General features: G+C 41.9%; 1 protein-coding gene across 1 annotated transcript in view; it reads left to right on the plus strand.

Annotated features, from left to right (window-relative positions):
• The window catches only part of LOC310871202 (cadherin-12-like), a gene marked incomplete at its 5' end in the record, with an annotated part of 172,749 nt that overhangs the window by 123,499 nt on the left and 35,564 nt on the right, over positions 1–13,686 (plus strand). The window contains 4 exons of the mRNA XM_083782693.1: positions 1,652–1,821; positions 4,331–4,450; positions 7,780–7,947; positions 8,845–9,032. Coding sequence (XP_083638819.1) covers positions 1,652–1,821; positions 4,331–4,450; positions 7,780–7,947; positions 8,845–9,032 — 646 coding nt within the window. The remainder of the gene's footprint in view (positions 1–1,651; positions 1,822–4,330; positions 4,451–7,779; positions 7,948–8,844; positions 9,033–13,686) is intronic.

The raw sequence follows: 13,686 nt of genomic DNA on the forward strand, positions 1-13,686 counted from the left end.
GGGCTACTGACTGAAGATGACCTGGGGTTCCCCGGCCACATAATAATTCACACAGGTGTATTTCAGACTTTTATATTTTATACATGAATGTTGAGTGCTGGTGTTGTTGTTGTTGGTTTGTCCTGTATCTGTCATGTATCTGTTGTCTGTCCTGTCTTATGTACAAAAAACTTCAATAAAAATACTTGAATAATAATAATAATTCACACAGGCACACACACAGTCTGAAACCACACAGAAGAGAACACAAACTGGTCGAGTCTATCAAAGAAGTGATGGAACAAGCCAGCTCGACTTTTCCCAACTCAAAAGTAGTCATATCTGCACTGCTACCCAGAGGGGATATCAAAGATGATGACATCAACACCATCAATGCACAGATCTCCAGATTCTGTGACACGAAGCTCAAAGTCTACTTGCAGCCTGTGGGACAAAGTACACATCTACAAAGCAGCGATCCCAACCTTTGCAAAGAGCCTGAAAGACACCGCATTCGACCGCACACTGCCCATGTCTGCCCACTGCACCACTCTACAACCAGCACCCCGCCTGCATTCAGAGGACACCACCCTACAGCCAAGGCCCCCCCTGCTCCACCCGGAGGTCACGCCAGCCCACCACAGGCAGGCCCTCCTCCCCTCACGCCCACCACATACTACACATACCCACCACCATCCACGCACATGCAAGCACCACCAACCACACCCCTATACACTTATGCCCAAGCTCTGAAAACAACCACTCCCAGCCCCACACATGGAAGAATCACACCCTATGAGCATGCATAATGCATAATGAGTTCATCAACATGCTCAGTGAGCTTTACACCAACTGGTTGCAGTCCAAAACTACTGGAATAAAATTCCAAAATGGATTGCAAACCTTATAGACTCAGTGAACACAGTCTTACGATTGAGAAATTCCGCCATAGAGAGTGTTTCACTGAAGCCTAATAATTACTGCGTTATTCTGAGAGCTGAAGTGTAGCTTTATTCACAAAACTTGACATGTCCATTTTTCAGAGTTGTTTTTGTAACCCTGGGTAACCTACTATCCATGTCAGTAATTTCATCCAAAGCAATCTCCAAATTCCATCCATTCTGATGAGTCTCGCCGGGGGTCGGAGAGCTGTGCTTTTATTGATGGCCTTTTATTGATTACCAACTCTTGTGACCAGGGAGCTAGATAGCAGTTGTTTCCCTTTTCCTCCTGCATTTTACTCCTATACTGAATGGATTAGACTTTGGGGAACACGGTTAAGTCGATGCACATGTGCTGGGAAAGTGGTAATATCCCCGAGGTTGATCCTCAGTATACTGTAGCTAGTGGTATATTTCTGCTCTGTTCACTGAGCTCATTGGCACCTAACTGCACCCCCCCCACCCCCCCCCCCCCTTTTTTCCTTTCTCTTAGTTTTAACATTTTTAATCCTAATAAGTTAGTTTTTATTCTATTTGTCCTGTGAAGCGACTTTGAGTACATAGGACCGCGCTCACGTAAACATGCTTGCGTTGTCGCACTGCGACTGCTCAGCTCAAAAAGGAAGATCTCATTGGAAATGAACTACTGTATGCTATAGGCGCGTTAAATCGCTTCACGTTTGAAAGGCCCTTTAGTGTGTTGGTCTTTTTCTAAATGATTCTCTTTGCAGGGAGGTCAAATCGTACTACACGCTGAGGGCCCAGGCCGTCGACCTCGGCACCGGTCAACCTCTGGAGCCGGAGTCCCAGTTCATCATCAAGGTGCAGGACATCAATGACAATGAGCCACGGTTCCAAGATGGCCCCTACACCGCCAGCGTCCCTGAGATGTCCCCTGCAGGTGAGACAGCAGGGAGCAGTTCAAATATGATTCTTTTATTTTTATTTTATTTATTATGAAATTTCCCTGAAGGATACTCCCTTTTCTGTACTTTTACAGTACAGTACAGTACAGTACAGTACAGTACAGTACAGTACAGTACACAACAACAATAAGGACATACACAAAGGCTCTTCCCCCGTCTCAACCCACCACAAACCCACTACCTCAGATTACTTGTAACCTTGGAAGTTAAGTAATATACTATATACCATTGCAAGTAAGATAATACAAAATACCAAAACAAAAAATCCCGAAAATGGACAATCAATGAAAATAAACAAGTATGCCAGAAAAAAATAAGGAAATATAATCAGAAACAAGAACAGCTTTTGGGGGGGGGGGGGTCACAGCCTGGGGGTCACAGCCTGAACGTGTGTGTATGTATGTATGTACGTATGTCTGTAATCAAAGTAACTCGGGTATAATATGACATACTAGGTTCCCAACTTGCGTTGTTTCCAAGTAGGCCGTGGCACAGGTCTAGTGGTCAAGATGACAGAAGTCTCATTCAAAGTCATCTTTGGATTTATCCCCTCCTCTCTCTCCCCCTTCTCTCTCTCTCTCTTAGAGAGAGAGAGAGAGAGAGAGAGAGGAGGGGATAGAGAGAGAGAGAGAGAGAGAGAGATGTTTCACTGGACATTATTATTCTCAGATTCAAGCTTTTGTCTCACAGAAATCAGATGTGCCATTTTCTGGCATCGGATTCGTAATGTCAGCTTTTGAGTGCACCTGTAGCCCACTGTGTGCATAACACATTGACATACGCATGGACGGTACGCACGCATGCACGTATGAATGCACACACACACACACACACACACACACAGTAAATGTATCGCAGAGCTAGACCTATAGCTGCCCATCTGTTAAGTAAATATCATTACTGAGAGGTAATTTAACAGTGGAAGTCTTACAGTAAAACCTTAAGCTGTTAATGCTTCAGCTGAAGCCTGCAGTACTCAGAGGGGTCAACATGTTGAACCTAGCATGTGTGCTACGGCAAAATACATCAACACATGCATTATCCATTTAATGGAAAGTTTGGAGCACTATTACATAACAACTTTTTCTTATTTTAGTGCAGTATTATTGAGACTTTGAGTTTAGCTTTTCCCCCTTTCTTTCTTTCTTTTTTTTTAACACATGCCATATGTTTGTTTATTGACAAGTCAATATCCCCAAACACATTACAGCCTGTCACAAAGCTAGAAATGATAGAGCCAAGAAGCTAATCTGTGATTTCATTTTGGAGACACTCTCAGCGTGGATAAGCTCACTGAGTGACTCACCCCTCCAGGGAACTGTTTACTTTTCAGTATAACGATAATAGTAAAGCCTATAATTCACACCGAAGAGATTTGTATAGATCTTCAATTATCGGAGTGCTACACTGTCGTACGACGCATGGGAGCGTAAAAACATGATGACCTTGAGTCTGGACTTGCTTGATTATTATCTAAGTATTAAGGGGCTGTGTCCACAGAAAGCATTATCTGTGGAGGATCACTTTGGATCTCTCGAATTAGAATTGCGATTCCCGTTATGAACGATTAAAAATCGATTCATAATTTCCAAAAATCGTTTTTTTTTTCCTGCTTACAGTTACAGTTTTCACTAAATGGCGTTTGTGATATGAAATGTAAGCTTACTCTAATCACAGTACACATCATGCCTTCAGTCATTTTCAAGTTACTGTAGTCAGTACTAGTCACTTCAGATCAGCACAGCTGTATTGTATTGTAGTATTGAATCGATAATCATTTTGAATAGACAATCGCTGGATTGAGAATAGAGTTGAATCGTGACCCCAAGAATCGGAATCGAATCGAATCGTGGGACACCTTACCTGCATTGCCTAGCTGAAATAACAGTATATCATGGCTGTGGTAATGATTCAGCATCAGGTCGTCAATGACTGGATTGTCAGACCAACGCTGTCTCACCCCCAAAAGTAATATTATGACCAAATTCACACATGTTGTACGATGTTGGGATATAACTTGGATGGCGCTGAGTCGGCTCAAGTGAACTTTGCAATACTCCGAGCCGAGTGGAATAGTACGACAGTGGCCGGGCGACACGCTTTGATCTCGCCGCAATGCGGGGCGCTATGTGCTATAGTTCCAACACTTCCGCATTCCATTGTTACAATGGGAGTCAACGCTAGTGTCGCCACTCTCATACTATTCCACTCGGGCTCGGTGGTGCTACAGTTGTTTTAACTGTTTTTATAGGACCATCAAAAAAATCTGAGAACTGTTGCAGTGTGCGGAAGTCCCAACATGTGCCACTGCCTTATTATCAAACATTTCTTATCAAAGAAATGTTGAATTGTTTGTATTTATTGTAAAACAAATGGGGCTTAATAATGAAGTGAAATGTAAAGATTGTGATGTTTGACTGTGACTAAGTATCTATTGACATGCAGCATGTCCAATCAAGTTTAAGTGCATATTGTTTTTGACAGGGACATATGTGACACAAGTGACTGCAACAGATGCAGATGACCCCACCTATGGCAACAGTGCGCGCATCGTCTACAGTATTCTTCACGGGCAGCCCTACTTCTCTGTTGACTCCAAGACAGGTGAGACAAGGCCTGTAGAGCATCTGTGGTTATACTTTGTGTTTATACTTTGTTGTGCCGCTCGACAAAAATATCTGTTCTACGAGCTCACAGTCACAACAGCTTTACTTTCGGCTAACTATTTGGCCATTTCAAAATGCCAGCGTTTGGTGTATTGTGTGAGGAGACAGCTCAATCACTATGTATTTCAAAAGTGTAGACATTTTTCAGTTCCTCCCAGGGAGCATTTGAAAGGCCAATTTCAAGAAGCAATCCACCACTTATATTAATGTGAGCCTGTAGGTTCTTGAATCTCAGTCTCTATGCTAAGTGTACCTGTCCTGAAGCACAGCAAACAGCCATGCAACTCATTAAACCCATCTAAATGTCATCATCGGCCATGGCAGGCACTTTACAGCATGTACTCAAATTGTGAACCCTTCACACCATGACAGCTGAATACACGCAATGTTATCCATGCCAAATGCTTCCAGCTCAAGTGTTGGGGGACTACAGTTGACTAAAGACTGACTCTGCCAGAAAAGTGAGTTTCTTCTCCTTTGTAACACTCATTTGAATCAATTTATTTCACTGTCTGGTAAGGATTGGGCTTGTCTGGCCCAATGAAAACAATCATTATTTTGCAGACTTGTAGCCCACCCATCTCTCTTTCATGTCATGATAAAAAAAGAACTCGATCATATGGAAATGATTTGCAGTTAAATTTAGGCCTAGTCCAAGTCTAAATCACTCAGAAATCATTAACACCATAGCAGAGTATGCTTTTGAGTTGGCGTAATGCCGCTATTGATTAGTAATAAACAACGGTTGTGTCCTCCTTTTTTCACTTTGAAATGTTTTTAGTGTCTGCTCGTGATATATCGCCAAGATAAGGCGTAGACTTTAGCACCCACATTTTTTCAGGCGATACAAATTCACATCAACATGTCTCGAGTGACAACCTAGAGAGAAGATAGATGTCAGAGCCATGAAATCTTAACGTAATTACTTCCTTTCTCAAATCCCACGTAGGAAAGAAGAATGAAAAACTAATCTCAGAGTAATGATTTAATTACTGACACGTATTTGGATTTGACCCTTGTTGATTTGAGAGTTGTTTGTTTGCTCACGATATTTATGTCGGCTAGGCCTACGACAAGCAATAATTATGGTGTGGACTCGCTATATTAACACTGGGATAGAAAGATGCTGGAGTGGCTTTAGCTACCAGCAGTACTTCAGTTCATCCTCTCTAGGCCCACTGTCCGGTTCACTTGTGATGTTTGTCAGTCTGAGCACGTCTCTTAGAAACTACACCATCGTCGTTATGGTTATCATCATCAAGTGGATACAAAATAGTTAGAACTGTTAGTCACTGAATTATCTGCACAGTAGAAGTTAAAACGACAACAAAGTCAACACAATCCACCAGTACTTATTGCTTCCCCTCTCTTGGTGGCTACAGTATATTTACCTCACTTAAAAGGCTGTATGCACACACAATAACTCTTCCTACTTCTGGACCCCTTCCCTCCTTCCTTGTCGACAAAATCAACTGTAGATCGTGTGATATTTAGTCGACTAAAGCCAGACTAAAACTTTTGAGATGACTAAAATATGACTAAAACTAAATGGAATTTTATCTAAAAGACTACGACTAAAACTAAATCAAAGTTTGCTGTCAAAATCAATACGTTTTTTAAAGGTTTTCCTTTGTTAACATCCAGCCAAATAAAAACTCTGTTCTGGCCTAATGAATTCTATGCTCTAAAATCAGGGTTGACCCAACCCTGGTGAGAGTGTATGAGTCCTGGCCATCTATTCTGGTATACACCAGACACCATTTGGCTTTTATTCACGTTTTTGAATTTATATCAAAAATGGTTTTGAGTATTTATATTTTGTGTGATGTCTGAAGGCAATGTTTGGTTTTAGATATAAGATTACATGGTTTAGAGGGGGAAGTTTGGTTTTGTCATGGATGTTTATTATTTGAAGTTCATGACGATGAGTGTACATTTAAGTTTGAGTTTTCAGAAATGGAGCATAATTCCGAGAATGTATTGGCAATGGACTGACTGTCACTGTCCATGGTCCTGAATTATTACCTGCTTTTCCATCCCCTTTCGGCTATAGCATTCTCAAACATAATTTCAAAGACTCCCTTAACTGTGAGGGTGTACAAATTGAACCATGCGTGTACACTCTCAGAATTACAAATGGAGACATTTCGAGATAACTGATGTTGAGAGAATGTATCACTTGACTGCTAGATTGTACATACTATATTGATTAAGGTAACTCCCTGTTGAAGGTCAATGTTGATAGATTGCATATCCATTTATTTAATTGTTGATATAGATCATGCATATATGCACCTAGTTGATAGACATATATTGTATATTTTTTCATTATTCACTAGTGATAAATGCTTACCGATAGATTATTATATTCTTTAAAATATTTGACTTAACATAATATGTATTCATGGACTGTTCAGAGATCCAGTGCAGATCTAAGGCCAGGGGCTCAGTACATGATTTTGTTTTAGCTTTATTTGTATTAGTTGTATTATCTTGGTTTGACTCTCACCTCATGCGTTTCATTCTCACTGCTGTGGCTGCTGTGACACCTGAATTTCCCACTGGGGATCAATACAGGTTTATCTTATTGCTCTCTTCCAACCTCTAATCCCCCCCCCCCCCCACCCCTCTCTTTATCCATCCGCCTCTGACTCTCCTTCTCTTTCAACTTCTCTCTTTTGCTCTCTTTATTTATCTGGGCTTTTCTCTCTCTTTCAACCTCTTTTTCCTATACAGTATCTGCCTCATTCAGCATGTCTTTCTCTCTCTCTCTCTCTCTCTCTCTCTCTCTCTCTCTCTCTCTCTCTCTCTCTCTCTCTCCTCCTGCTGTCTTTCTCTCTCCTTCCCTCGTAGGAACTTCAAAGGTGACAGAATGTTTTGAAAAGTCTCAAGTCATCAGTTTCAAGTCATCATGTCTTTCTTCTTGCCCTCCCCTCTTGTCTGTATTGCTCTCTCTCTCTCTCTCTCTCTCTCTCTCTCTCTCTCTCTCTCTCTCTCTCTCTCTCTCTCTCTCTCTCTCTCTGTTTCTCTTCTGCATTTGCACCTAAATGAATAATCTTTCTTCTCTTTTGGTGGTCTTTTGTCCTATTTATAATCACTTTCTTCTGCCGCCCTTATCCGCATCACATTTCCTTTCCCCTTTCTCCCTTCCTTCCCTCTATATTCTCTCCCTCCCTTCCTGCCACCACCCTCACCCTCTCCTCCTCGTGGTCTCCTCTCCACATGCACCTTTCTCTCTCCTCCTCTGCACCTCCTCCTCTCCACCAGGTGTGATCCGCACGGCGCTGCCCAACATGGACCGTGAGGTGAGGGAAGTGTACCAGGTGCTGCTGCAGGCCAAAGACATGGGGGGGCAGCTGGGGGGGCTGGCGGGGACCACCACCATCAACATCACCCTGAGCGACGTTAACGACAACCCTCCACGCTTCGCCAAAAGTGGGTCGGCCGCAGTGCCCTTCATTTTTAAGTTTCTTTGATAAGGATAATATGGATGAAATTGGTGGGGTGGATGACATTCTTGTCTATATTGAAGGGGGGTGAAACCCCAGGCTGATTTTCTAGTTAGTTTTCCAGTTGAGCAGCAGGCTGCATAAAACTGACCTTGTACAGTAGTACACCTTGATGTAGCACCACAACAGCTGCATCTAATAGAATTAATAATCTCTTCAAACAGATACATCCTTCAAACAGATACATGATGTTGTAGAGTGGAGCATTTTGCATTTCACTGCAAGGGAATTTCAATATGACCAATGTTGTTTTTTGAGGCAGAAATATAGAATAATACTGTCACCCTAATAAGTAACAAATTGTTCGTCTTTCTTTCTTTCTTTCTTTCTTTCTCTTTATTATGTATGCTCTCTATCTTAACCATTCTACAAGTTGTGAGCTTATAGATCTGCTATAATTGAATCCCAGCATCCACATTCTTGGGGGAACATTAACCAAAAATAACAGATCTATAAGCTCACAACTAGTAGAACTTATTAACTTGTAGATTGGCTATTTTTGGTGTAGAGATTTGGTGTAGATGAAAATAAATATGTCCAAATTCAGAACCATCTCAAGGCCACTATAGTATAGAACACACCTCATCACTTGAACCTTTGCCATATAGGGGCCATCACAAATGCGAACAATTGCACCGTATGTCAGTACACAGCTGCACCCTACAGACGGCTGCAGCCACCCATGACTGTCTAGCTGGGTGCTGGCCTGGTAGGGATTTGTGCTCCCGAGGAGCACAGTTTTCTAGTTTATCCTCCTTTTTATGACTTGAAAGATGTATTCAACTGCCTTCTGCCTCTCTCTCTCTCTCTCTCTCTATTTCAGGTATTTTTCACCTGCGGGTTCCAGAAACGGCGTTGGTGGGTTCTGCAGTCGGCCGCATACGAGCCCACGATCTGGACGCTGGGATGAATGCAGAGGTGGAATATTCCATCGTTCCGGGAGACGAGGGGAACATGTTTGACGTGACCTCCAACGGCCATAGCCAGGAGGGTGTCATCGTCTTGAAAAAGGTACTGTGCGTTGCAAAATTGACACACAGTACGTGCCGCACATGGAGATCCTTGGCCTTTTGGGTTGTCATAATGTATTTAGTTAGTGTAGTCGCACATGCAATAATATCCCTTCTTCTTGCTAGTTGACAGTATAGGGACACCATCGTCCAATCCATCAAATATTCGCTCCACCCCCAAACTATTTTCATTGGTTGACATCTGCTTGCTGCCTTGCACCTGTTCCTTGAATACAGCTATTTTGATTGTCAGAAGTATTATGAAGAAATGTGGAACGTCCACATATCAAAGTAGTGGATGGACAACACAGTAGCTTGCTGCGCCATCTTTGCTCCTGACTTATGGTACTTAACTTCATATTTCTAGCATGTATTTCAGGATTGTTCAAACCACCATCAAACGGTATAATGGGACCCTTAATATTCATAGCCTATTTCTGTATTTCAGTTTAGTTCAAACTGGCCGTACAGTATAGTGAAACTTAAAAAAATAGTTACCCGGTCACTTTAAAAAAGACTACCCAGATAAAAGTACTGCAGCACTCATAAGGTCTGGACATTTATTTCATTACAGCGGTGACCCATTAAAACAACGAAAACGTCTGTGTCATTTTATTTTTGTGTTTGCTATTAAAAGATTATCTGGAGCTTACTTGAAAACGTAATTTAGAAGAATCTGCCTCAGGTAATGCGATAAAACACGCAGGTGCTCCAGTACCTTATTTGTGTTTGAATTACTTTCATATTTTTTTGTTGTGCACCAGAGCACTTGGACTTCCCTTAGTGAGTGTAGTGAAAGCGTTTGCTTTTACTGAAGCAAGGGATCTCACATTTAAAGGGATGCCTGTTTTTGCGTGTCTGTGCAGGCATGCGTATGGAGGAGATATCTGAAGGAGACCATTGTGGACGCGTCACATTGTAGCTTCAAATAGCGTATACATCTGTTTCCTGTCCTCTCTCATTAGTTATTTATTAGTTAATTTAATTAACTATTGATTCAGGCTGCGTCACGATGCTATGGCCAACATTACATGTGAGGAGAACAGATTCTTTGCCAGTCTGCATTGAGCTTGGGTTCTTTAGTATTGACTTCCTTTGTGTTTGGTTTGATATCTCTCCTGCCATGGGCACTCCTCACTAGGCTATCAGTAATGCATTTAACATATTGTTGCTGGCGGGCAGAAAGTAGTACAAATTGCAGATCTAGCTCACAACATGTCGCTTTGAGACACGTTGTGAGCTTATACAGTAGATCGCCTACTTTTGCTATTTAAAAAAAAATATATATGTATACAGTAAGTATGTGAAAATGGTTACTTAAGCCAATAGAGTTTGTGACAAAAGTTTTGGACATAATGTTTCCAGCCAAACGGCGACTATATAAAAAGACTGCTTCACGGCCAAACGTGGCTGTGACGCCAGGTTTGCCTTCACAGCCAGTTGAGAGTTTGACAAGAGCGGGTGGTATAATGCAACCCTGTTTCAATATGCAGTATGTTCAATACAAAGTTAGTCCCTCTGTGCTTTGTTGTTGACACCTTTGAAACGTGCTGCAGATCATGCAGAATTTAGAATTGGTTCTAATTTGGCAACAGCTGGAGATGTCTCCACTGTATGAGTACACAAGAGTAAAAGTATTAGTTTTTGTTTTTCTAACAGTGTAGCAGTAAGTGACTGATTAAACCGAGGCATTGTTGCATATTGGTCAGATCCAGCCTCTGGAGTATAGTCGCCTACTCTTCATTCGTCGATTCTGTCCACAACCTAGCCATGATTGGCTGTGCTTCTAATCTATAAAGCCTTGACAGTGTGGGGACTGGGGACTATAGCAGTCAAAACAACAGAGACTCAATCCCTCCAATCCCTCATGTCCTCTAGCCTGTGTAAAACAACAGAGACTCAATCCCTCATGTCCTCTAGCCTGTGTAAAACAACAGAGACTCAATCCCTCATGTCCTCCAGCCTGTGTAAAACAACAGAGACTCAATCCCTCATGTCCTCTAGCCTGTGTAAAACAACAGAGACTCAATCCCTCATGTCCTCTAGCCTGTGTAAAACAACAGAGACTCAATCCCTCATGTCCTCTAGCCTGTGTAAAACAACAGAGACTCAATCCCTCATGTCCTCCAGCCTGTGTAAAACAACAGAGACTCAATCCCTCATGTCCTCTAGCCTGTGTAAAACAACAGAGACTCAATCCCTCATGTCCTCTAGCCTGTGTAAAACAACAGAGACTCAATCCCTCATGTCCTCCAGCCTGTGTAAAACAACAGAGACTCAATCCCTCATGTCCTCCAGCCTGTGTAAAACAACAGAGACTCAATCCCTCATGTCCTCCAGCCTGTGGAACCTTTTGTTTGCTTAGTTCTTTAGTTTTGCTTTTGATCAACCTTGAGTATTACAATTCTGCTTACTTTTTTTTACTTTGTTCATATTTATGGTTTGTTTACCATTGATCCTTAATTTAGTATGATATTCCAATACCTTAATTGTTCTTTCTTTACCTACTTAAAGTTGTATTCATTCATTGTTTCCACTTAAGTATTCACCATGGGTGTTCGGTATCTTTTTGTTTGGTTATCTTTGTTTATTCCTGTGTTTAATTAGTTTAGGTGAGGTTAGTAGCATTTTTGTTTCAAAGTTAGCAAATGGATCATTTAAGACAACAGCAGTAGAAGGTGAAGAAAGGTCCTACAGGTCAGTAGAAGGTGAAGAAAGGTCCTACAGGTCAGTAGAAGGTGAAGAAAGGTCCTACAGGTCAGTAGAAGGTGAAGAAAGGTCCTACAGGTCAGTAGAAGGTGAAGAAAGGTCCTACAGGTCAGTGGAAGGTGAAGAAAGGTCCTACAGGTCAGTAGAAGGTGAAGAAAGGTCCTACAGGTCAGTGGAAGGTGAAGAAAGGTCCTACAGGTCAGTAGAAGGTGAAGAAAGGTCCTACAGGTCAGTAGAAGGTGAAGAAAGGTCCTACAGGTCAGTAGAAGGTGAAGAAAGGTCCTACAGGTCAGTGGAAGGTGAAGAAAGGTCCTACAGGTCAGTAGAAGGTGAAGAAAGGTCCTACAGGTCAGTAGAAGGTGAAGAAAGGTCCTACAGGTCAGTAGAAGGTGAAGAAAGGTCCTACAGGTCAGTAGAAGGTGAAGAAAGGTCCTACAGGTCAGTAGAAGGTGAAGAAAGGTCCTACAGGTCAGTAGAAGGTGAAGAAAGGTCCTACAGGTCAGTAGAAGGTGAAGAAAGGTCCTACAGGTCAGTAGAAGGTGAAGAAAGGTCCTACAGGTCAGGTACTTCTAAATAGTAAAGAGCCCTTTGTTCCCTTAGACGTAAAAGAGGTGTCAAGACATCTGACCATGAAAGCCCATTTGGTTGAGCAGCTTACACTCTATAAAGTTACTATTCTTAGAGAGAACAGCAATCTTACTAGTTTTACAGTTAATAATGATATCCAATTAATATGGCTTTCTTTAAGACACAACAAGGTAAAGAAAGGTCCTGCAGGACAGGTACTTCTAAATAGTATATCTGTGTATGTGTATTCTGTGCTGTATATAATGCCATGTGTCTACATTTTGTTATGTTAGTGTGTACTGTGTATGCAAAGTGCAGGTGTGTGTGTGTGTGTGTGTGTGTGTGTGTGTGTGTGTGTGTGTGTGTGTGTGTGTGTGCGCGCGCGCGCGCGCGCACGTCTAGCGTATATTCCGTTTGTGTCCGAGCATAGGCAGAGACATGCTCCGCTTGGCCCGCCTGCCTCTGATTGGCCAGAGCTCGTTGTTGTCGATGTCAAAAACTGTCAAAGACAATGACAGATACGCTATAGTTGCGTACGCCTGACAGATACAGCGGCAGCGTTACTTTCTTGTAGAAATATAGTTATATAGTTTATGCGGTTTTTTGATTGGTTGATTGGTTTTTGATTTGATCGGGGGGTTCTAATAAATAAATCGTTTGTTTATTGTCTCCATTTATTTATGTCCTCGTCCGGGGATATGCTATTACAGTAATGGTCTGCAGTTTTCCATGTAAATTGTTTGTTCATTGCGCGTCCGTCTTCATTTATTTATCTATTTATGATCTGTGCAACGCCATATTCGAACTATAGAAAACGAATATTATACTAAAAAGGATAAAGATGAAGGGAAGCGGCCTTTGCCATATTCCAACTATACCAATTATAGAAAACTAATATTATACTAAAGATGAAGGGAAGAGGCCTTTTTTTGCTTTCCTATGGATATGTATGGATACTGATCATACTGTTGACTTCATTATTTTTTTCATGTGAATAAACAAGGTGAATAAGCCAGCAGTCAATCACAACTTCAGCAGCAAAGCAGCAACACACACGCTACGGCTACACACATTACATAAACACACATGCACACACAGGACGTAAATGTAAGGATAAAATGATCATATCATGACATGAGCACACTTTTCGTTCTGTGACAACAACAAAACAACAAAAAAGTGTAAAGTTATTATTATTATTATTATTATTATTACGCTCCTCTCGACGACGGCTAGGCTACTCTGACCTACTGACAGCAGCGCAGCATACCTAGCCAATAAGAGGGTTCCTTGAAAGGGGCCAATCAGCGTGTTTCTTTTGGCGGCCAATCAGAGGCAGGCGGGCCAGGCGGGGCGTGTCTCTGCCTATGCTCGGACAC

This window comes from Protomyctophum parallelum (genome assembly GCF_964188405.1).
Source record: "Protomyctophum parallelum genome assembly, chromosome: 14".
Classification (NCBI taxonomy): Eukaryota; Metazoa; Chordata; class Actinopteri; order Myctophiformes; family Myctophidae; genus Protomyctophum; species Protomyctophum parallelum.